Genomic DNA, 25,003 nt, shown 5'->3' with positions numbered 1-25,003 from the left:
AAGGATGCTTTAAATTGATTGAAAGTGATGATAAAGACATTTTAACGTTACAAAAGATTTCTATTTTAGATAAATGCTGTTTTCAACATAATATTTTTATTTTTTTGAGCAAATCAGAATATTGGAATGTTTTCTGAAGGATCGTGTGACTGGAGCAATGATGCTAAAAATTCAACTCTAAAATCATAGAAATAAATTACATTTTAAAATATATTCAAATAGAAAACAGTTTTTTAAAAGAGTAAAAACAATTCAAAATTTTACTGTTTTTGCTGTACTTTGGATCAAATAAATGCAGGCTTGGTGAGCAGAAGAGACTTCTTTAAAAAAAAAAAAAAACACACACACACACATTAAAAATCTTTGTTTGAAAACGTTTTACGAAAAACTGTGTAAAAAAATGTACTGTGACTTTTGACCTTTTTTATTATACTGATTATAATAATAATTCTATGATGCTCCTTTCAGCTATGACAGTTTAATAGAGATGTGTAATTAAAATGTCCCATGACTAAATATAGACATTAACTGTAGAGCTCTGTGATACAAAGCTACAATTATAGTGAACTGTTGTGCTGGAAATGACCAGTTCTCATTGTTCATGAAAAAAGGAACACACATTTGCCTTTTTATTGCAGAGTTTAAAGAGTTTTACTAAACACTGCAAATGAAACATTCCTCACTCTCATATGTAGCAAACCAACAGAAATAGGCAATTTAAGACACTGAAACAAACACTGCCACCCATATTATTAAAAAAAATATAACATAAAAGAGATATGCGAGTCTGTGCTTCTATAGAGCTGATTTACATCTGAAATTGAAGACATTTGTTGAATTTTGCAACATCAACACTGTTTATTACTGCAGAGCTGCTTTGAATCTGCATTGTACAATGTGCTATATAAATTTAGCTTGTTTAATAATACATACTTGTACATTAATATGTTGTTTTTCCACAGTTAGGTAAACAAACCACCAGGTATTAATGCAAAGCCATCATCATTCATTGCTGATGAATCTCCATTGCCATTTAGGGTTTTAATAATAAACATGACGCTAACAAACACTACGTCCTTTGTGAGGATAATGCGAGTTTGTATTGTTCCTGAAACCCGTCATTCAGGGCCTTCATACTTCTGCATGGGGAGTGGAAGTCAACAGGCCACGTCCCTCGAACTACTCTCTATTCAGTGTATTCCTTTACATAATGCAATCGGGTCAGACTGCAGGCTACTGAGGTAATTTGCTATTCATGTAATACCACACTCTTTTTTTTCTATGTTATAGCTGTGGGATGCATTCCAGTGATGTCATCTCTTTCTCAAAGATGCCAGACATTTATTGAAAGCATAGATCATCAGCCACAGCTCAAAGTCTCAAACTGCAGGTGTTCAATTATTGTAATGCAATGAAACATGAGAAAATAGTGCCCTCTAGAGAGGACTAAGAATACGTGCAATAAAGAAATAATTTAGCAGCCAAAAACTAAATTCTGTCATCATTTAGTGACCCTCATGTCGTTCCAAACCTGTATGAGTTTCTTCTGCAGAAGCTATTTTTAAAGAATGTTGGTAACCAAACTGTTTTGAGACTTGCATAGTATAGACAAAAAATACAATGGAAGTCGATGGGAATCGAAACTGCTTAGTAACCAACATTCTTCAAAATATCTTCATTTGTGTTCTATAAAAGAAAGAAGCCCCATGCAGGTTTGGAACAACATGAAAGTGAATAAATGTGACCCTGGACCACTTAGTAGCACTGGTTTATTTGTAGCAATAGCAAAAAATACTTTATATGAGTCAAAATGATTGATTTTTCTTTTATGCTAAAAATCATTAGGATATTAAGTAAAGATCATGTTCCATGAAGATATTTAGTAAATTTCCTACCTTAAATATATCTAAACTAAATTTTTGATTAGTAATATGCATTGCTAAGAACTTCATTTGGACAACTTTAAATGCAATTTTTTGCACCCAGATTTTCAAGTAGTTGTATCTCGGCTTATTTACTCAGTTTTCACATGATGTAGAAATCTCAATTTCAAAAATTGACCCTTATGACTGGTTTTGTGGTCCAGGAGCACAAATGATGACAGAAATTGTAATTTTTGGGTGAACTGTCCCCTTAATAAATATGACTTAATTCAATGCGTTCCTCGCACAAAGCTATTGTACGGCATCAGAAGACTTCAGGACTGTTTAAGCTGCTTTCATGGTGCTTCTTTGTCCTTTTTTGGAGATTGATAATCACCATCCAAAGTGGTTCACCATCCACTTTCATTGGTTAGAGAGATCACGTCTCCTTTTGAGTAGCAAAGAATAAAATAAGACAGAATATTTAGGTGAGTTCACCACTATTACAAAAGTTTTAGAAAGCATCCTTAAAAATCATGACCATGGTCTATGAAATTCACTTACTGAAAACCAGTATTATTAGTATATAAACAAACATTTTTGTTACCTGAAATAAATTAAACAAACACTTAAAAAAATAAAACAATAATAATAATATGGTCAGTTAAATATTTAAACTGAATCTAAATATTAATAAAATCTACAATAGTAGCTCAATTATAGTAAAACAATGCTGAAAATATACTAAAACATGAACATACTAACCATGGAATTGAGTTCAAGTGCTCCTCACCAGTGTTTTGATTGAGCCTGTGGTAAATGAAGGCCACTGGCTGTCTGGCATCTCTCTTGAGCGTGTTTCTCACAGTACAGCTCCTCATCCACCCAGAAATGTCCTTGCTCCATGAGACTGAAACCACAATCCCTGCAGGTATAGCACTCCACGTGCCTGTAGCGTCTCTCTCTGATCTTCACCACCTGAGTTCTGCGTCAGGAGACACAGAGAGCTAAACGTGTTTGATCTTCATGCGTTTCAGGCACACACTTCAACATTCTTTCAAAGGGCAGGATGGGGAAAAATATAAGCTTTTTTGAAGGGTTCTTACACGATTATGTAACCACATCTCTCACAAGTGCGAAATCTTTGACTTCGCTGGACCGCTCCAGATGGCAGTGACATTCCTGTACAATTCATGTGCGTTTTTATGAGGTGCGCTTATGCTTTATTCAAAAGGTTTGAATGCAAGAATGAATATAAGCATGAAACCAGTGAAATGAAACACTCACGTTCTAGTCCTTCCTGTAGAACTCTGAAAGTGTTGGACTGTCTGGGCTCCTGAGGTTGAAGTTGTCTTCTCTTGATTCTCATCAGCTCTTCAGGGTCAACAGGCCCGTAGCTCCAAACTGGATAATTAAAGCTTATGCTGAGACAAAAGTCAAACAACACTGTAAGTTCAACAAGTATGGGATAAAATGGCATGAGCTATGCTTGGAAGAAATTAATAATTTTATTCAGCAAGGATGCATTAAACTGTGTGACAGTAGAGACATTGATAATGTTACAAAAGATTTCTATTTCAAATAAATGCCATTTTTTGTATCCTGAAAAAAAAAAAAAGTATAATTTCCATAAAAATATTAATATTAAATGTAAATATATAATTCAAAAATATTAAATATTAACTGTAACATTCATAATAGTAAGAAATGCTTATTGAGTAATAAATCAACATAACAGAACGAATTCTAAAGGATGATGTGACACTGATCCTGGAGTAATGGTTGCTGAAAATTCAGCTTTTCTAATCACAAGAATAAATTACATTTTATCCCATTTATAAAAATATGTGAACCACTATAAACTACGGATATGAATAGTATGTCTATAACGTGAAGTATGCAGTAAGTAGTATTTCAAACATGCTATTGGTATTACTTTTTCTTGGTAGTCTGTGATTCATACACCGCTGTTTGGATACAATCAGATGCAGATGAGTTATGTCCTGTGGTGGACACCTACAACCAATAAACAAGGTTATTTTTATTAACTAAAACCATACGTTAAAAAAAAAAAAACTTAAAATAAAATCACTTTTTATCTAGTTTCTCACTGTCATTTAAAATTGAAGGCAAACACTGCCTAATGAATATTGGATTGAAAACTATTACTTCAAATTAGGCTTTTTTGTTTGTTTTTTTGTTTTTACAGAACCACAAGATGGCAGCAAAGCTTTCAAAAGACTTGGTTATGTCCATTTTATGGTTTTAAACTAAAAGTACAACTTGAATTCAAGCCAAACATAACCATGTAAAATTAATACTTGCATGTTCCCACCTTGCCATGTTGCTTCAGCTGCTCTGGACTATAGTTTCTCTCCAGTGGGGCTCTGAAGCTCTGAGAGCTGCTGAACACATGAACAATGTGAAACATATGTGATGTTGTTTGAAGACGTCTCAGTATGGTTTTGGTGCACTGACCTCTTGGACAGGCCCTGTACTGACTCATGGGTTTGTTTTGGCTGGACTGAGTGTTCCTGGGATGAAGGAGAACAGCAGGAAGTTTCAATACACGAAACAGGATCGCTTCCACACATCAAATTTTATTCAAACAAGGTGCATCTCTGTAGCAACATTTAACATTAACTTTATGTTCACAAAGCGCTGGTCAGTTAACTGTGTGAATAACTAACCAAATTAACAGGAAGTCTTGGATCAAGGTAACCGAAGCGCTGTATGACGTCTGTTTTTGCAGGTCTGTAAAATAATAAGAAACTAGGTTATTCCAGGTTTCAGTGAAAAAGCACCACACACAGTGTTTGCAAACATGCACTTTTAATAATAATGTTTACAAAATGTTGAAATGGAATGTTCTCCTAATGTCCACATACAAAAACATTTTTAAATCAATATTAAATAACTGGATATTTTGAACCTTCAGAGACTATTCAGAAATATTGTTTTATAACAGGAACGTTAGCAAAAGGTTCTTAGAACCCATTTTTGTTTGCTGAGTTTATCCCAAATTCTCAGTAGTAGGCCCAATACAACAACAGATTACTGAGTTAATCCAAATTTCACAAAAAGGTTATGGATGTAATTATAGTAAAATCAGTCAGTGAAGTGAGTTGCTGTTTTTGTCACTCTTCTGAGGAATATGCCATTCACTTGTTTGGCAATGTACCCAAAGGGAAATTTTGGTAAAATGTTCACCAAATCTTATTTTGTAAGTGACCTTTCTTTCTGTTTTAAAGATGTTTTCTTTGGATTGCTTTCCTACTCAAACGAAAATATAGGAAAATATATCTTAATTGATGAACATCCTGTTTCACATACATAGGCCTAAACCTCTCATTTCTTTATACAAGTAAATATATGGAAACTATGCAAAACTGTGTTCATTCTAAAACTGTGAAAACTGCATCTCTACATATCTTTATATATTTCTATTCATTCGCCCCAATCTGAATCAAAAGATTCACAAACCCGCTCCGAAGATCCGATCTGAATAATGATTCACAAACCATCATTTCAGATCGTGACTTTGAAGCGTGTATTGCAAAATGTTTCGCAAGCCCACTCTGAAGTCCTGATCTGAATCAAATGATTTGCGAACCCACGCCGAAATCTCAATCGAAATAAAGTGATTCGCGCTTCGAAGTTTCGAACAAAAGATTCGCAAACCCGCTCCAAAATTCCAATCTAAATCAAACGATTTGCGACCTGCGCTCTGAAATTCTGATCTGAATGAATCGCGAACCATTTCAGATTTCCATTTCAGAGTATGGATCATGCATCATTTAATTCGCGAAATGTTCCGCAAACATAATCCAAAGTCCAGATCTGAATCAAATGATTCGCCTTAGCACTCGAAGTCACGATTTTGAATCCAATGGTTTGCAAACCCCATCCAAAATTTCAATCTAAAATGATTCACACTCCAAAGTTCCGATCTGAATCAAAAGATTCGCGATCCCGCTCCGAAATTCCGATCTAAATCAAATGAGTCACGATCCGAGATCTGGTGTGAATAGTGATTCGCGAACCATCATTCCGATCTCAATCAAATGATTCGCGATACGCGCTCCAAACGCCCTAACCTAAATTAAATGATTCGATATGATCTGATTGGAGTTCAGTTTCACCCACCTATACCTGCTTTTAAAGTAATTACAAGCAATGTCGAAATTCGAAAATGAATGGATATTTTGATCTGAATGATCAAAGTCACGATCGAATGAACTGGAGCGCTTCCAATGTAAATGACCCACTTTATTGCCAAATAGCACAAGTGCGTCTGCAAGATGTCTGTTAAAGATCACTTGATCTGGAAAGCATCTGCCGTGAAGAGACATCTGTAGATGTAAATGCAGAAATCAAATAGATGTCTCTGCGATGTACGTGTGCTATCGGGGTTGATTCAGTTTGTCTGTTTCGTAACTTCACGACACTGTCAGCAAGTTTTATGACACTAACTGAAATAAGAGAAAGAAGTATGTTGTTTCCAAATAAAAAATAAAGTTTTCCATTCCAAAAACAACATTCAACACAAATATACTCAGGTGAAGTAACCGGTTTACTGCTAACTAGATAAACACTCCATTAATATGACGAGCTGCACCTTAAAATACATGTTAGATGGAAACACTGTGCATCGAATTTACCTCATTGTATTTTAAATAATTTGACCACTGCAATGCAGTTGGTGACAGTTGAATAGAAAAACTGTTGAAAGTACCAGTCATCTTATACAACTGAAATTAATGTTCAATTTATCAGTATATATTGTAATAGATATTTGAGAAATTATCATTTTATGTGGTTGTATTAGTCTATATAGAGTAACAGTCAATGTAAGAACAAATGGAAGAAGCAGATGAACACAAAACAGTATAACAACAAAGTTAGAGGGTAAACACTATCATTCAGCTGAATTGTGCAGGCATGTTTTAAACACGTCAGCTACCTTTCAAGTTCTTACTCTACACATGTCACGCACATCCTTGAAAGTGCACTTATTTAACTTCCTAGGAAATATCAGTGGTGTGACCCATTTCATATGCAGCTAAAATCACAACAATGGCTACATGTGTTTAATTATTGTTTGATCAAAATTATTGCTAGAGAAAATGTAGTAGTCGCTGGATATTGGTAAGGACATGTCCTTTTGTTTCTACTAAATTCCACGCCTTTGATGGAACCATTTGTAATTCTGCAAAAAAAAGCTTTTAATTATTTTACCACCTTTCAATAAGTAGCCACAGCTGATGTTCAGATGTCTTGATTTTGTTCCGAGCCTCCATATTCAACATGGCTCCAGTATCCTGACCATTAATCTCCAAAATAACGTCCCCCACTTGCAGCCCAGCATCACCTGCACGGCTACCTTCACAAACCTGTCAAAACACACTGCAAGTCCTCACAGCTCCCTAACACACCATAAATCAAAGGCATCTCATGCTGAATACTTTCAATATTTTGTTCCTAAGAAAAAGTGGGCCAAATATGCTCAACTCACCTTTGAGACTGTCAGGGTCATCTTGAAGTCTCTTCCTCCACAGATACGAAAACCCCATGGTGGTGGACCTGTCAAATTCACTTGAAATGTCATCTGTCTGCCACAAACAAGCTTTCAATTTAAATGCTCTTTCAGAACAACAAAACTGGCTTGTGTTTACTCTGGTTGGTGCCAGTAAGACTAAAGGGGTCAGCCCTGTTTATGGTGTATTTTTAAAGCTCTTCTGGAGCTTAGAGATATGGAGGCTACGTCTGGAGTCAACACCACCCATGAACATCTGCACATGATGTTCTCAGCTGATTACACCTTCTAGTAAACAGAATCAAGCCTGCAGATACATTCAACAAAACATTACATTATTTTAAATTAAGTTACAACATCATATTAGAACTTTTCTGTAACTACCCAAATTCACAAGTTAGAAAAGTGCGCCAAACATCCCTAAATGGTTAAGCATTAAAATTTTAATAATGTTTTCAAAAACTTTTGAAAGAATGTTTTGAATGTACAAATAAAAAGTAGATTAAGTCACAATGTTTTAATAAAAATAAATTAAAAAAATAGATTGAAATAAATTATGCGCAATAGACACTCTAAAGTCCTGACCTCAACAAAATGATTCGCGCACTAAAGTTTCGATCTAAATCAAATGATTCGCGATCCACACTCCGATGTCTGATCTGAATCAAATGATCCACAAACCATCATTTCAATCTAAATCAAATTATTTGCGATCTGCATTTCAAAATTCCAATCTGAACAAAATGATTCGCGCACCGAAATTTCAATCTAAATCAAAAGATTTGCGCACCGAAAGTTTCAATCTAAATCAAATGATTCACGATCCACACTCCGAAGTCCTGATCTGAATCAGTGATTCGTGAACCATCATTTTGAATTAAATCCAATGATTCTCGATCCACACTCTGAAGTCCCAATCTGAACAAAATGATTTTAACATAGAAGTTTTAATCTTAATCAAATGATTTGCGATCAGCAATCAGAAGTCCCGATCTAAATCAAAAAATGATTCATGATCCGCACTCCGAAGCCCCGATCTGAATCAAATGATTCATGCACTAAAGTTTCGATCTAAATCAAGTTATTTGCAATCCACACTCCGAAGTTCTGATCTGAATCAATGATTCACAAACCGTCATTTCGATCTAAATCCAATGATTTGCAATCCGCACTCTAAAGTCCCAATCTGGACAAAATGATTTGTGCACCAAAGTTGATCTAAATGAAATCATTCACCATACGCACTCTGAAGTCCCAATCTGAACCAAATGATTTGCGCACCGAAGTTTTGATCTAAATCAAATGATTCGTGAGCCACACTCCAAAGACCCAATCTGAACTAAATGATTCGCGAACCATCATTTCAGACTTTGGATAGCAAATCATTTATTTTGCAAAATGATTTGTGAACCCACTCTGAAGTACTGTTTTGAATCACTGATTCACAAACCATCATTTCAATCTAAATCCAATGATTTGCAATCCACACTCCGAAGTCCCAATCTGGATAAAATGATTTGTGCACCAAAGTTGACCTAAATCAAATGATTCACGCACCGAAGTTTTGATCTACGTCAAATGATTCGTGATCCACACTCCAAAGTCCCAATCTGAACTAAATGATTCGCGAACCATCATTTTAGATTGTGGATAGCAAAACATTCATTTCGTAAAATGATTTGCAAATCCGCTCCGAAGTTTCAGTCTGAATCAAAATATTTGCGAACCCACTGCGAAGTTCTGATCCAGATCAATTGATTCACTATATGTACTGTGAAGTCCCAAATCTGAATCAAATGATTCGCGCACCGAAGTTCAGTCTAAATTTAATGATTCTCACTCTGAAGTCCTAATCTGAATCAAACGATTTGCAAACCATCGTTTCGATGTAAACCAAATGATTCGCGATCCACACTCTAAATCTGAAGTTCTGATTTAGATCAAATGATTCACCATACGCACTCTGAAGTCCCTATCTGAATCATTCGCAAATCAATTACAGATTGCGACTTCGGAGAGCGAATCATAAATTCACAAGTCAGAAAAGCGTGCTAAACTTTTCTAAATGGCTAGGCAGTAACATTTCAATAATGTTTTCAAAAAATATTTGAAAGAAAGTTTTGAATGTACACATTAAATAGCAGATATTAAGTCACAATGTGGAGAGAGAAGAGAAAAAAAAAAAAAAAAAAAAAAAAAAGACATTTTATTACAAAAAAAAGAACAAACAGCAGACTAGAGAGGCTGCCATGAGGAGATGAACGCTGAGCAGCTAAACACATAACAGATATTGTTCTTCATGGTTCTACCAACAATAAAGTTCTACGCACACCATCCTTTCACTTTTTCCTCTGATTTTTTTTTTTTTTTTTAACAAGCTTAAATAAATCACTTCAAACTCTTCCACTCTCTCTTTTCCTGGGACATCATGCATTATAGTAACAGAGCACAAATATTCAAAACTGTAACAGACGGTGAAGGAAAAAAAAAAATTCACTCAAGTATTCCTTGTGTAACTCTCACTCCTGAATCATGAATCATCCTGAAACTGAAATCATAGTCAGCCCAGGAATTGAATGCCACAGACACTTTCATGCAATGATGCAAAAGCTCCTGAGGCACAGCAGTGAGCCAAGGGTCTGGCAACACAGTTTTCCCACCGACTCACAATGACTTCATCAGTTCAGTTCTACAGTCTGAGCAGGTTCAGGAAGGGGCCAGTCTTGGGCCGCACTGCATCTGCTGAGGTTTCAGGCTCTCGCTGTGAGCGCCGAGCAGCACTTGTAAATTCAAGCAAACAACTGATTCCCTTCAAGAGCGACTGCGGTCTTCGCTGCTGCCCACTAAAACCTTGCTATAAAGTTTCTGCTGCTCCTCTTTGAAAACTTCTTTGACTTTCCCTCGTTTCAAACCGCCATCCCTGTGAACATGCACAACACAGAAGCTTTGAGTTTTATTTCATTTTAAAATGTCAATTTGCATTCTTTTTAGTCACATAATGTGTTTGCCACTCTTTAATAAGTGAACTCACCATAACAAGTCTGCCAATCCTCCCTTTCTAGCGATGGCTGCTTTGACCCTATTGGCAAACTGTACAGCGTCCTCCTCTTCCTGTAAAAATATGAATTTAAAACTCACCTAAATATAGTGAAACGCTAACCAAAAAGCTCCAAAATAGTCCCAAGTTCTGTTAACAAATTTGGGATTGTAAGATTTTATGTTTTTGAAAGAAGCTTAGCAAGACTGCATTTAATCAAAAATACAGTAAAAACAGTAAAATTATGAAATATTACTACAATCCAAAATAACTGTTTTGTTTTAAGTATATAATTTACAATATAATTTATTCATGTGATGGTAAAGCTGAATTTTCAGCATCATTACTCCATTCTTCAGCATCACATGATCCTTCAGAAATCATTTCAATATGCTGATTTGCAGATTAAGAAACATTTTTTATCAATGTTGAAAACAATTAAGTTGCTTCATATTTCTGTGAACGTATTCATGTTTCTTTAATTAACAGGTTTAAAAGAACAGCTATTATCTGAAATAGAAATCTTTATATTATAAATACCTTTCCTGTCACTTTTGATCAATTTAATGCATCCTTGATCAATAAAAGTATAAAGTTCTTCAAAAAGGTCTTACTGACCCCAAGCTTTCAAACAGTAGTGTGTATATATATGTGTATATATATATATATATATATATATATATATATATATATATATTATATATAATTAAATGTACGTCTCTTCTGAAGCTTCACCACTCACCATGCGGCTCATTGGTGGAAGGTACCAGACGCTACAGACAATGGCCCAACTGCTCATCATGTGCAGCAGGTAGTTCACCATCCCAAACTTGCTGCTGTTCCAGAACGCGTCACCAAAACGAGGGTCATACTGCCAAAATAACAGCAAAAAGTCATTTAAAAACACTTTATAAACAATGAAAAAAGCATGTAACAGAAAAAGGATGATGTTCTTACCTTTATTGCCACAGGGTAAACAGTGCAGCCGATCTCAAAGCTTCCCTTCTTGAACATCATGACTGAAGTGTTGTTAATACAAGTTCCCTCTGGGAATATGAGGATTGGCAGTTTGGTTGTGTCTGCAACGTGGTCACTTAATCTAAAAAATAAAATGAGTTTGATTGTGACTAGGGCTGCACGATAAATCGCATGCAATTATCATGCATGTTTAGTCAGTAAAGCCGGTTCTAATTAGTAGTAAATCTTCATTGCATGCGTTGAGCTGGAGTGGCAATTAATACACAGAGCCGTAAATCACTGACAAGCTGTGCAAAATTGCGCTGATAATCACAGATGAATTGCACTCGAATATGAGCGCGATTTTGCGTAGCTTGTCAGTGATTTACGGCACTGTGTATTAATTGCCGCTCCAGCTGAACACACGTGATGGAGATTTACTACTAATCACAGAACCGGCTTTACTGACTAATCGCGCATGATAAATCGCATGCGATTTATCGTGCAGCCCTAGTTGTGACAAACATTTTGCTTGTGACAATAACTGCTAGTATACACTACCAGTCAAAAGTTTGTTAACAGTAAGATTTTTAACAGCTGTTTTCAACATAATAATAATAATAATAAATGTTTTGAACAGCAAATCAGAATATTAGAATGATTTCTGAAAGCATGTGACTGGGGTAATGATGCTAAAAAAAATCAGCTTTGAAATCATAAGAATAAATTAAATTTTACAATATATTCAAATAGAAAAGAGTTATTTCAAACAGCAAAAATATTTCAGAAATTTACTGTTTTTGCTGTATTTTGGCTTGGTGAGCAGAAGAGACTTCGTTAAACAGCATTAAAAATCTGACTGGTAGTGTAAATCTTGGAGGAGTTGAATATTTGTTGAATACAATGTTACCGTTTGGCCACTAGGTGTCGGTCCTTCACCTCAGACCTCTCAAACCAGATATGAGGACAGGCTTTCACCATCGCCCTCTGAATGACCCCCATCAGACCACCATGGACCTGACCTACCTGATCCACACAGAGAGACAGAGTTAATGCATATATTACATTTAATATCAACACTGAGCCAAAATCATCAACACAAATATCAAACTACCATAGCGTAGCATCCGTCACTGGCCAGAATGATGACGTCGATGGGTGAGGTGTGATTGGCCACACAGATTCCTCCGTTTTTGGGTTTATTCTCACTTGAAGGGAAAAAACAGTTAAGTGGATGCTTAGAAATATGAATAATTAAAACCAGGCATAGAGATCTTTAATGGTGTTTAATATTGGCATATGGTAGTGTTTACATGTCAATACCTGTCATGGTAGGTGATGATGGCTGTGAGGGCTCTTACACAGATCCGGTAACACATCAGATGAACCTTGTCACTGAGATAATTCTTCATTCTGCCCATCAGAGAACAGAAATCAGTGTTAATATACAAATTTACATGCCAAAAGAGATTAATTTATTCATTTGATGCGAAGCTGAATTTTCAGCATCATTGCTCCAGTCTTCAGTGTCAAATGAGCCTTCAGAAATCACTCCAACATGCAGATATTTTTATTATTATGTTGATATTATGTTGCTTTGTAATATTTTTGTGGAAACATTTTACTTTCAAAATTCTTTGATGAACAGAATGTTCACAAGAACAGTTCACTTGAAATAGAAATCTTTTGCATCACCATTACAGGCTTTACTGTCACTTTTAATGAATTTAATTCATCCTTGCTGAATAAAAGTATTTTATTTTAATCTTACCGACTGCAAACCTCTGAATAGCAGATTATATCAATGTTTACACTGTTTTCTCGTCAAGCACAATTGAGTTAAACCTTTAGAAGTGTACCAAAGCATACCTTCCATTTGGAAACAGGCCAACAATGGACGTCAGAACCACAAGAAGACCAACACCGGTGAAGGCAAGCGTGACCCTGTTAAGAACAACATAGCAAATGTAATACTGACACTGCCTAGCACAATCACAGCACAAACATTAGGTCTGCATTAGAGTAAATGTCGCAGGCTAGCAAAGCTTACGAACAGCCTCAGGTGACTTGCACAAATTTTTCAGCATAGTTCTTTTGAATAAAAATATAAGGTGTCTGTTTTAACCTTGAGCACTTAGCATTTGGCACCTGGAAGCCTTAAAACTGCTGATGGTTTAAAATGGCTGACAATTTAAAACCGCTGACCTACGTCTGTTTTTAAGGTTTGGAATCAGGCCACATAGAACTTTGACTATTTCTCACTGAAATACACTGCATTGTTTTTAATTCAAAACAAGTTTTAGAACAGCAGGTGTTATACAATTAAATTCATAAATGGTAAAATAAGACCTTCGCTCAACTTCAGAACACAAATTAATACATTTTTGATTAAATCCAAGAGACAGAAAGGCTTCTACCACATTCAAGGTCCAGAAAAGTACCAAGAACATCAACAAAACTACCTCCCTTTAACGTGGTAGTCTATGGAGGATCAGAAAGCTCTTGGATCTCATCAAAAATATCTTAATTTGTGTTCCAAAGACAAACAAAGGTCTTATGGGTTTAGAATGACATGATGGTGAGTACTTAATGACAGAATTTTCATTTTTGGGTGAACTATCCTTTTAAGAGCCACTTCTTTAAAGTGATTACCAATTTAAAAACCACTACGATCACCAAACATATCCATCCACGAAGCATTCATGCAGTATCCATACATCTTCCTCTCACCTGAGAGGCAGTAGAAACCCATAGCGGATGAGCACCCCCACCCCCCAGAGCACTGTGAGCCTGGTGCTGATGTGGTGGAAGTTGTAGTTGCTTCGGGTCAGCAGGTTCCAGGACTCCAGCTCCTCCGCCGTGAAGCGCTTGGTCACTTCATCATCGACGATGCTCTCCACACCTCGCCGGCAGAAATAGAAGATGTCAGACATGTCAAACTCAGGCTCTGCACCACCACGCCTCATTTCCTGGATCTCCTGTTCGAGGGACGCTGGCTCTTTGGCAATGATGCCTGAGGGGACAAAAAAAAAAAAAAAGTAGGTTTAGGATGATGATAAAGATATGACGTAGTTGTAATGATCTTTTAAGTGTTTCACCATTGCTGTAGGGTTTGTAGAGATGCTGATTCTTCTCCTTGGCTCCTCGCTCCATTCTTAAGGTCGCCCACTGAAAACAGAATGAGAATAAGTCAAATTAAGCAAATCTCAAACAGCAATAGCTCAGCATCCTGGTGTGCCCTCAAATTAGTAATACCTTTAAAACTGTGGTATTTGCCTAATTTAAAGGTGCAAAAATTTTTACTGAAGCATTTCGTCATGTTCTGGTGATGGATGATGTGTTTCATTAAGGAATTACATTATATGAGTCACAAAATCTTAACTGAAATACTTAATCGTCCTTTTGTTACACCATGTTAAATTTATTTTGTATCCCCAATGGCAGGCTGGACTAAAACCCCAGGAGACCTCATACAGCTGTCATGAGGATGGGGAAACAAACAACATTGAAGCGGTAAACAGCCTTTGGGGAGCCAATTCCACAGATTCACAGCCAGCCGCTTAAAACACCACTGGGGAGGAGAACACAACGGCTGTGTCCTTGCTGGGTCCTGGAGTTCAGCCAGAGCCCCTGAAAACCACAACTACTGACAGCTCAACAGACTTTTGAACCAGTTCTTTTCAACGATTTGGTCAAAAAAAGCATCTGTCAGCATCTGGGTCATACCGTGTTAACTCAACTTTTTGATTTTGCTAATATTTTTGTTGAAGAAAGATAAACATGTATAGTGATGAAAGCCAAAATATTAAATGTCATGGATTAATATTTGCAGAGAAATCAACTGTTTTGTAAAAGAGTTTCAAAAATCACTTCAAAATCATCCTAGACTGCAGAAGTACCGACCCAGTTTTTGCAAAGTGAACATGCAAAGAAGATCAAACACCCTTAACAAAAAAGGTAAAACAGTGATACAGGATGATTTTGAAGTTGAGGGAGAAAATACGGTCTAAGTTTTTCGACATACCCTAACTGTCATGAGCTAGACGAGCGTTTGACATTAAAACGTATATAAATTGTATTATTTTTATGAAAACAGCCGATAGTTTCACTAGATGAGGCCCTTCTTCCTCGGCTGGGATCGTTTACAACTGCTTTTGGAAGTTCAAACTCGAGGCACCATAAAACAAACAAACAAATAATGTTGAAACTAGAGATGTATCTTGCTTCCTTCTGTCACAATTGCATTGAACACACTTGTCTGAGTGCCATAAATATTCTTTTTCCAAAGTTTATGTGCCCATAACTCAAGAAGAGTGCTCCAAGAAACTGCATTTTAATTACATGTTGAGTAAATTTTTTAATGCAGGTTTTTAAATGAGTTTTACCGATTGTTAGTAACCACTGAAAAGAAGAGTTTTTTTTTTTTTTTTAAGATTTTATGATCCTAAATTTGATTAAACTGAATTTAAGAATTTAAGATATTTTGTGATTTTAAGACACAGGAACCCTGTAAATATTTTCTATATTTAGCCTTGTTTATCTATACCTGCACATGTATGTACACGTGTACACACAACATTTGATGTTGCTGAAACAGCATCTGAATTTTCCCTTAGGGATCATTAAAGTGGATTAGCCAAGCAAGGACAGCAGCTGAGCACAGAGTGTGGAAAGATGTCCATGCGCTGTGTGAAAGTAAACAGTGACTCTCGCGGGCGCTGATGATGCTGTGACTCAGGGAGATGCGGAAGCGAAGGTCGGGATAGGGAACGAGTGAACAGTCAAGCTGCTTGTCAGACTAAATCTCGCTCCCCTGTTCAGGGTCACAGGACAGCAGAGTACGGGGAAGTTAGTCACTGGAAAAAAGCCATCTGGAGTTTTTTAGGGAGTCTGGAGAGGGTCAGAATGAGTGACTACATCAGTCCAGATGGATGAAAGGGGAGTGGCACCATAGGAAATCATCCGAATCCATTTTAAAATCACACACAGAGCTCTTACTGACATGCATTAAGCAAACAAATGATTGCAACAATCAGGCACCTCAGGATTTGATGTAGAAAAAAAACCCAATGCGACTGCAAAATTATATTTTATGCATCTCAATTACAGAGTAAGGATGCAAATCTTTTGCATTGATCACACATTAGATGTAGTGATTGGCATCACGCTATCCAACGTATGTAAAATCGTTAATACTTGCTGTCAGTTCCAAAAAGAGAATCCTGAAAACAGCATTGCCAAAATGTGCAATATTCCAGTAAAATTCAGTATTGTTTAAATGAATTCCTAAATGAACACACACTACCAGTCAAAAGTGTTTTGAACAGTTTTGAATGTTTAAAATTTTAAAAGTCTCTTCTGCTCACCAAGCCTGCATTTATTTGATCCAAAATACAGCAAAAGCTGTTAAAAAAATAATAATAATAATTTAATGTTTAAAATAACTGCTTTTTATTTGAATGCATTTTAAAATGTAATTTATTCCTGTGATCAAAGCTACATTTTCAGCATCAATACTCCAGTCTTTAGTGTCACTTGATCCTTCAGAAGGGGCGGGGGTGGAATGATAACAATTAATATTTTTATTTAGCAAGGATGATTTAAACTGATCAAAACCTGAAAAAAATCCACTCAGCGATTTTCAACATAATATATGTTTTTGAGCAACAAATCAGAACGATCTCTGAAGGATCATGTGAGTGGAGTAATGATGCTAAAAATTCAGCTTTGAAATCACAGGAATAAAACACATTTTTAAATATATTTAAATAGAAAACAGATATTTTAAATTTTGCTGGACTTTGGATGAAATAAATGCAGACTTGGTGAGTGCAAGACACTTCTTTAAAAAACATTACAAATCTTACTGTTCAAAAACTTTTGACTGGTAGTGTATATTAATGCAAAAACATCTGAAAAAGCATCCAAATCTATCTCAATCATTTCAGCTCTTTTTGAATGTCTGTGAAAGTGTCCAGTGCTAACGAGTACTGCGTTTCTTTGATGGAAAATACAGTAAAATCAGTAATATTGTAAAATATTTTTTTCTTTTTAAAATAATCACTTTGTAATTTTATATATTATAAATGCAATTTATTCTTGTGATGCAATGCTGAATTTTGAGCATCATTATTACAGTCTTCAGTGTCACGTGATCCTTCAGAAATGATTCTAATATGCTGATTTACTGAAAATCAATGTTGAAAACAAACTTTACATTTCTTGTAACATTATAAATGTATTTAGTGTGACTTGACTCATTGCAATGCATGTTTGCTGAATAAATGCAATAATTTCTTTTAAAATAAAATAAATTGAACTGAGCCTATACTGCAGTGTACCTGACCCATCAATGTGGGGTAGACTAACATTTAGTGGCCTTTTTTGTTTTTAGGTTTCCATTTTCACATAAATTCAAACAAAGAGCTACATGTTGATTATATAAAGCAAAACAAATTTAATCGCACTAAAGGAAACATGCACTAAAGGAAACTTTTCTAAAACTAGCACTTGTGGCATTCACAGTCTCACCCAGAAATTCACACCTTCACAAGCAACTCTGAAACAACCAAAACTGCCACAGTCCTGCAACAACGCATGTTGTCCATTTAATTTTGAAGATGAAAGAATATGTGACAGCACAGGACAAAGTGAGGCAAAGTCAAAAGACAACAAGACCCTCCAGACTTAATAATTCAGTCAATCGTGAATCTATGTTCTTTTTTGAGCCTCTGGCATCCTCAGTGAAGAGAAAGACTACTTACTGCAACTGAACTAAGTAGTAAAATCACACAGTAAAAGACTCCCTGAATGACCTTCGAACCTATATTACAATATTTCCGCTGCACCACAGAGAGAACATCAAACCTGCTTTAATTTTCCACAGCTCCTTGAATATTCTTGCTAAGTAATTACTGTAAAATGCCACATACTCAACTCACTCACCTCAAAAAGCTTGATAAGGGACTTCATATACAGTCTGCGGATCCCAAAGGACACACCGAAGATTGCAGGTACGATGATGAACACCAAAAGAAGGGTGAACCACACCGTGAAGGAGATGCCCAAGAGCATACAGATCAGGCTGTCGAAGGGGAAGAGGTAGGACTCCATCTTGACCAAAACGTGGAGACCGGATGATTCAAAGTTGACAAAATTACCTAAACACAGACTGTTGGACTCCTTTAAAATGCCTCAATTTCTGAAGCCTACGCTGAAACACAGCCTTCATGGGCATTTAGGGAAAACTAATCATTTATGCCTGAAACAATGGACAGACACCCATCAAATTAACACTATGGACAGTGGGACACAACTGTGCACGAATATCCAATCCGTCCTGCTTTTACAGTCCCTTGGGAAGAATATTGTGCTTCAGCGACTTATGTGAAACAGTCTCACATCAGCCCACTGCCATTTCTGCCATATCTAGAAAAAGAGGAAAGAAAAACACAGAAATATGTATATGAAGATAATACTAATAAGCTCATAATAAACTGCTTCCATAAAATATTGTCGCATTATTGAGGAAATAAATTGACACATGCCTCTTTTAGATGAATTATTTAAAGCAGAATTACATTCTAAATAATTAAATGTGTTCATAAACACTGTTAAAAGGACAGTAATGGACAACTCAATAGCACTCAAAAGGCTACATTTCTAAATATAACACTTTAAACACATTCTTCATTTTAATTTCTGATATAAATGTCAATTACAGCTTGAATAAATCATAAATTGATCAAAACTGCAGCTGTATGAAACACTGTTTGTTATACAGATGTAAACGACTGGATGCTAAAGCGCTAATCACCAGCTTCTCTTTTAATCACATAATTAACGCGCCAAACATCTTTAAATGTATGAAAGCCGTTGTTTACACTGACCTTTTCCTGGAAGATGGCGTTTAAATGCTGATTCGTCTCCTTAATAAAACACTATATTGACATTTGAGCATCGTGAGACGCTGCTGTTGTTGTTGTTATGCAACAAGTTTAAGCGCATCAGCAGCGGCGCGAGGCACGGCTTGCCGTAACTTCCGCTTCCGGTGGGCTCGGCTTGGCGAGGATTATTGTCCCTCCTACCGCTGACCTCAGCGCAATTGTTCTATGTACGCAGGTCGTGTTTCAAAAGCGGATAGTCGCACGGAAAACTGACTCCAGAACAGCGGTGTCTCTATTATCAATTATATTTCATTGATAGGTTATGTTGTTAATAATATTATGCTTAGATTTTATTAACCTTTAATATATTTTTAAACTGATATTTATTAATAGAAAAAGTTCATTTTTTTCTTTTTGTTAACGTTACATGGACAAAACACGGTTTCGTAAACCATGCTTTTCATTTGCTACTTTTCAAATATATTTTGTGTATTTTATTCAGATACGAAGGTTTGATTTTGATATTTTGGGGGGCACAACGGCAGACAACAAAGATTTAATTGTTTGATCAAAATTATTGCTAGGGACTATGTATTAGTCGATGGATATAAGATTTTGGATGTCAGCATCCCAACTAAATTCTCCACCCTTGAAAATCATAACAAGCGATGTCCCACTTTGGAAACTATACGTCTCTCCTTAAATATTAAAAAGGTCAAACAACATATTGAGTTAATCCAAATTTCACAAAATGCTTATGGACGTAATTATAAGTCAGTCACTGAAATGATTGCTGTTTTTGTCACTCTTCTAGGAAGGAAGATGTCATTCACTTGTTTGACAATGTACCCACACTATTCAAAATATAGGAAAACATAAATAATTTGTGTTTTTTGTTAGCTAAGTTTCACATACATAAACAAAAACTGGCTCTAAACCACCCTTTTCTTTGTATAAGTAAGTATATAATGCAATATATATAAGTATCCACCTTTTTCCTCAAATAATATAATAACGAGAAGAATAACAGTGTGCTCATAACTAAGATAATACATTGAAATCATATGGTAAGAGGCACCAGTTTGCAATATCAAACAGCAAAACGAGCTGTTTTGTACAGCTAAAAATAGCTGGACCCCAATGAGACGGGAAGCCACACCCATAAAACCTGCCCATTCTTACGGGAAGAAAAAGGCGGATATAACGCAACGCAATCCTGATCTGAATCAAATGATGATGGGAGTTTTTCGACATACCCTAACTGCCATGAACTGGAACAGTCCAGGCCAAGTAAGACAAGACGAGCGTTTGACAATAAAAAGTATATAAATTGTATTATTTTTATGAAAATAACCGATCATTTCGCTAGATAAGACCCTCCTTTCTCACCTGGGATCGTTTGAAGCCGCATTTAAAGTGTATTTTGGAAGTTCAAAATCGGGGCACCATATCAGTCCGTTATCAGAAAAAAAGTGATTTCCTAATTTCTTTACGACTGATGAAAGAAAGACATGAACATCATGGATGACAAGGGGGTGAGCACATTATATGTGAATCTTTGTTTTGGAAGTGGACTTCTCCTTTAATTAAGTTCCAAAAATGTTAAAAAATATAAATTTCACCACAGATTGTTATCAAACACAGTGTATATTATGCACTGTTGGTAGGCCAAAATACTAAAACATCTAGAGAGAGTATGAGAAAGATGTGGTTAGAAGTTTATTTTTTGAAAGTCATTCTTATCAAATGTTTCTACAGCACATTTGTCCTTACAAACAAACACAGTGACTTAAGTGTTTTTTTTTTATGTCCCATTTTGCCCTTTTGGAAACGGTTTGTTTTATTCCCATCATAAAGAGTGTCGTGATTCGAAAAACTGACGTTTATAAATTCAATTCCTTCACCAAAATAATACTTTAAGTCCAAGGTTGAAATGTACGTGCCTATACTGTAAAACCATCTGTGGCCAGATGCTGGAGCTGGAACTCTACTGTGTGTGTCATGCAGGTAACAGAAACACATGGCTCTTAACTAGTCGATTGAACTTGAAAATGCTGAAATTAAATATTTTTATAACAGCCTTCTTTTTAAAGCATTCTGTAAACGTGCAAAGCCCAGTAAACGGGTAAAAATATTTGTGCTACAACCCAGTGTGTTTATTAATTTGATAATACATTAAAATTAAATTAAAAATCAGTTTCCAATATCAAGCAGCATAACGGACTGTTTTTGAACAGCCTGATTTTTTTTTTTAATCAGGTAACAAAAAAATGACAGCAAATGACACTGGAAGTCATTTTTACCTTAAAATAAATATGGTGGATATGTGGTTGAATAATACAATTGCTTTTATTATTGATATATTTTAGTCTTGGTGTCGAGACAAAAACAGAAATTGTTTAACTGCACAACTCTTTAATGAAATCTACACTCTACAAAAAGTTGTTTTGGCATGCATAGAATAACTCAGGTAAGACAAACTTGAAATTACACAAATAAGATACGAGAAATCCATTCCAAGCTCTCTCACATTCGCTCACACAAATAGTGAATTGAGATCAAAGATGCTCGTTTGACTGTTAACTAAACGTACAACATTTAAATACAAGACAAAACTACACAAAGTATGCTTACAAGAGTAGGCTACTCGGCTGTGTCGACTCCTAACTGTATCAACACTAGCATTCATGCAAGACAGTGTGCAAACAAGGGCAGTTTAATGTTTTCTTCATGGCAAATCTTTGTCTACAGTTCAAAAATATGTCCACGCATACAGTAGTGCATAGGTCCGATGTATTGTACAATAATAGCAAATGATTGATAGCAAAGTTTTCCAGCATTTCCCAGTACATCGATATATAAAATAAAATCTTTGTGAGTAATAATCTATTATAGGCTACTGTAAAACAGCCAGAGTCTTTTAAAGGGAAACTATACACGCTCATCTCTATATTTTACAAATATTAATAAATAGCTTAAATATGAAACAGCAATGTTATTGCAATTCATCCGATGCTCCCTACTGTAACAAAGTAGGTGTGAGATGCCAGTAAATAAACATACTGATTTTTTTTAATACTTGAGTAGTTCGATCAGGTGCTGTTTTGATTGGTTGCTCTCAGGGCGTATTTTTTTGCTTCTGACCCTTCGCAGGCATTATATAGGGTAAAAAACCCTGTTACACAAATATATTTCAGAGATCACAGTATTAGTATTAGATCCGTCCTCTCGTTCCCACTGTTGGCTTCTGGGCTTCATGATAGCTGTTTTGGAGGGTTATAGTGCAGTTCTTTCATTTGTGCTTTGAGGTCAGAGGTCAAGTTCCAGAAGTTCCTCTTGTGAGGCTGCTCCCGTTTCCTCTTAATCTTTCCTCTCCTCCATCTATGTCGGAGCACAGGAGATCCAGTTTTTGACATGGGTTGTCCACCTCTCCTCTAGCGGGACATCATTCGCACAAATTCTGAAAGGAGAAAGACCAGAAACTGATTATTTACATTTTCAGTTATTAACACTATAACAGTCATTTTTTTTTAGGGATAGTTCACCTGAAAATGAAAATTACCCCATGATTTACTCTCCCTTAAGCCATCGTATATGACTTTCAAACAAATACAATCAGAGTTATGTTAAAAAAATGTTCTGGATCTTCCAAGCTTTATAATGGCAGTGAATGGGTGTTAAGATGTTAAGATATTTAGAAGCCCTAAAAACTGCATCCATCCATCATAAAAAGAGCTCCACACAGCTTAATAAAGGTAAAGCTTGTTTACAGTATAGGAAAACAGTTTCATCCTGGCTTATATGAAAATCCTTCAACATCTTTATTTAAAATCTTCATTTTGTACTTCTAATTTGTGACCGGTGATTTGTTTTGCTCTCTTCTCTGTGCTTTCGCCTACGTCCTATATCATCCGCTGAAACGCCACTCTTTTGCAAACGTGCACGACAGTTAGCGGAAGCTAGAGGTAACGGTTTATGAAGTTTAAATATGTATATTTCTCTAACACAAACACATCGATTCACTTCATACACTCCAGAGCTGTATGGAGTAATTTTTATGATGGATGGATGCAGTTTTTTGGACTTCAAAATCTCAACAGCCATTCACTGACATTATAAAGCTTGGAAGAGACAGGACATTTTTTAATAGAACTCTGATTGTATTAGTCTGAAAGAAGAAAGTCATATACACTAAGGATGGCTTGAGGGTGAGTAAATCATGGGGTAATTTACATATTGTGTGAACTTTCCCTTTAAGGACCCAGATTTTACTTTGGACATTAAGTGGAGACAAAACACAGTATTACAATTTACACAGTTGTGTCAGTATAATTATTGCACACACTTATATAACATTCCTTAAAAACAGAATACAGTTCTTTAAAAAATTTATTAAAAAAATGATAAAATAATAAATAATTTAAATATTTTATTAAAATATTATGCTTAAATTTTGTTACAAAATATAACATACTTTTTTATTTACATTTATTAAAATTAACTGATCACTTTTTCTTTATTGAAACATCACATTACCATACTTTTCATTTGCTACTTTTATAAAAGCATTTTATGTATAGATTTTATTGATATATTCATGCCAAGCCCAAGATACTTAATAATATCAATAACCGTCATAAATATTTGAATTATTTCACATGAAATAATAATTACATTTTTCAGTTAACACAGTGTAATTTTGAATAAAATAAAATGTTTTTGAACAGTACGATTTTTAATGTTTTATAATGAAGTCTCTTCTGCTCACCAAGCCTGCATTTATTTGATCCAAAGTACAGCAAAAGCAGTCAAATTTTTAAATATTTTTTACTATTTATAATAACTGCTTTCTATTTTAAAGTGTTTTAAAATGTAATTTATTTCTGTGATCAAAGCAAAATTTTCAGCATCATTAGTCCAGTCTTCAGTGTCACATGATCCTTCAGAAATCATTCTAATATGCTGATTTGCTGTTCAAGAATCGTTTATTATTATTATTATTATTATTATTATTATTATTATTATTTTATTATCAGTAATTTTTTTAGCAATGATCAGCATTTATCTGAAATAAAAAGCTTTTGTAACATTATACACTATAACATTCAAAAGCTTGGAGTCAGAATTTTTTTAAAAATATAATTTTAGAAATTAATTCTTTTATTTAGCAAGGATGCTTTAAATTGATCAAAAATAATGATAAAGACATTTATAATGTTACAAAAGATTTCAATTTCAGATAAATGCTGTTAAATATATAAATAAATGCTTAACTTTCAATACATCAAAGAAACCTAAAAAATATACTGTTTTTAAAATAATAATAATAATAATAATAATAATAAATGTTTTTTTGAGCAGCAAATCAGAATATTGGAATTATTTCAGAAGGGTCATGTGACTGGAGTAATAATGCTAAAAATTCAGCTTTGAAATCATAGGAATAAATTACTTTTTAAAATAAATAATAAAAATAGTTATTTTAAATAGTAAAAATATTTCAAAATTTTACAGTTTTTGCTGAACTTTGGATCAAAGTTTGGATCAAGCCTGCATTTAAGGCTTGGTGACCAGAAGAAACTTCTACAAAAAACGTAAAAATCTTACTCTTCAAAACCTTATACATGGTTTGTTTAAACACACAGGTTTTGCCGTCAACAACAAAAATTTTTCTCCCTTTTAGAGCATATATTATTTCTCTCCAAACTCTGCATGATTATATTAT

General features: G+C 35.1%; 3 protein-coding genes across 8 annotated transcripts in view; all 3 read right to left on the bottom strand.

Annotated features, from left to right (window-relative positions):
- Window positions 1-829: 829 nt before the first annotated feature.
- LOC127172028 (PDZ and LIM domain protein 2) lies at window positions 830-7,690 on the bottom strand. Of its 3 annotated transcripts, none has more exons than XM_051121065.1 (10): window positions 7,378-7,690; window positions 7,104-7,255; window positions 4,553-4,616; window positions 4,341-4,396; window positions 4,198-4,267; window positions 3,799-3,878; window positions 3,150-3,286; window positions 2,969-3,044; window positions 2,628-2,847; window positions 830-2,310 (listed from the first exon to the last, which is right to left on the bottom strand). In XM_051121065.1, exons 1-9 carry the CDS (start codon window positions 7,468-7,470, stop codon window positions 2,652-2,654), a joined length of 924 nt encoding a protein of 307 aa, XP_050977022.1. In that variant the 5' UTR covers window positions 7,471-7,690; the 3' UTR covers window positions 830-2,310; window positions 2,628-2,651. The 3 variants fall into 3 exon arrangements, with proteins under 3 accessions (XP_050977022.1, XP_050977020.1, XP_050977021.1); XM_051121063.1 differs by having other exon boundaries at window positions 2,656-2,847; XM_051121064.1 differs by having other exon boundaries at window positions 2,656-2,847; window positions 4,198-4,264.
- A 131-nt stretch (window positions 7,691-7,821) lies between these two features.
- gpat4 (glycerol-3-phosphate acyltransferase 4) lies at window positions 7,822-19,431 on the bottom strand. The gene is made up of 12 exons (XM_051121062.1): window positions 19,282-19,431; window positions 18,338-18,820; window positions 14,491-14,560; window positions 14,123-14,405; window positions 13,262-13,336; window positions 12,716-12,805; window positions 12,507-12,600; window positions 12,303-12,418; window positions 11,393-11,534; window positions 11,178-11,306; window positions 10,430-10,509; window positions 7,822-10,318 (listed from the first exon to the last, which is right to left on the bottom strand). The coding sequence occupies exons 2-12, from the start codon at window positions 18,503-18,505 to the stop codon at window positions 10,210-10,212; spliced, it is 1,356 nt and encodes a 451-aa protein (XP_050977019.1). The 5' UTR covers window positions 18,506-18,820; window positions 19,282-19,431; the 3' UTR covers window positions 7,822-10,209.
- Window positions 19,432-21,608: 2,177 nt separating this feature from the next.
- cabp1b (calcium binding protein 1b) overlaps window positions 21,609-25,003 on the bottom strand; it is a 42,946-nt gene continuing 39,551 nt past the window's right edge. For all 4 annotated transcript variants that reach the window (XM_051121732.1, XM_051121733.1, XM_051121734.1 and 1 more), the window contains one exon: window positions 21,609-22,738. In XM_051121732.1, the coding sequence (XP_050977689.1) occupies window positions 22,713-22,738 (26 nt within the window). In that variant the 3' untranslated portion in view covers window positions 21,609-22,712. The remainder of the gene's footprint in view (window positions 22,739-25,003) is intronic.

Source organism: Labeo rohita, chromosome 10 (genome assembly GCF_022985175.1).
Source record: "Labeo rohita strain BAU-BD-2019 chromosome 10, IGBB_LRoh.1.0, whole genome shotgun sequence".
NCBI classification, from domain to species: Eukaryota; Metazoa; Chordata; class Actinopteri; order Cypriniformes; family Cyprinidae; genus Labeo; species Labeo rohita.
This window is presented reverse-complemented; position numbering and strand designations above follow the sequence as displayed.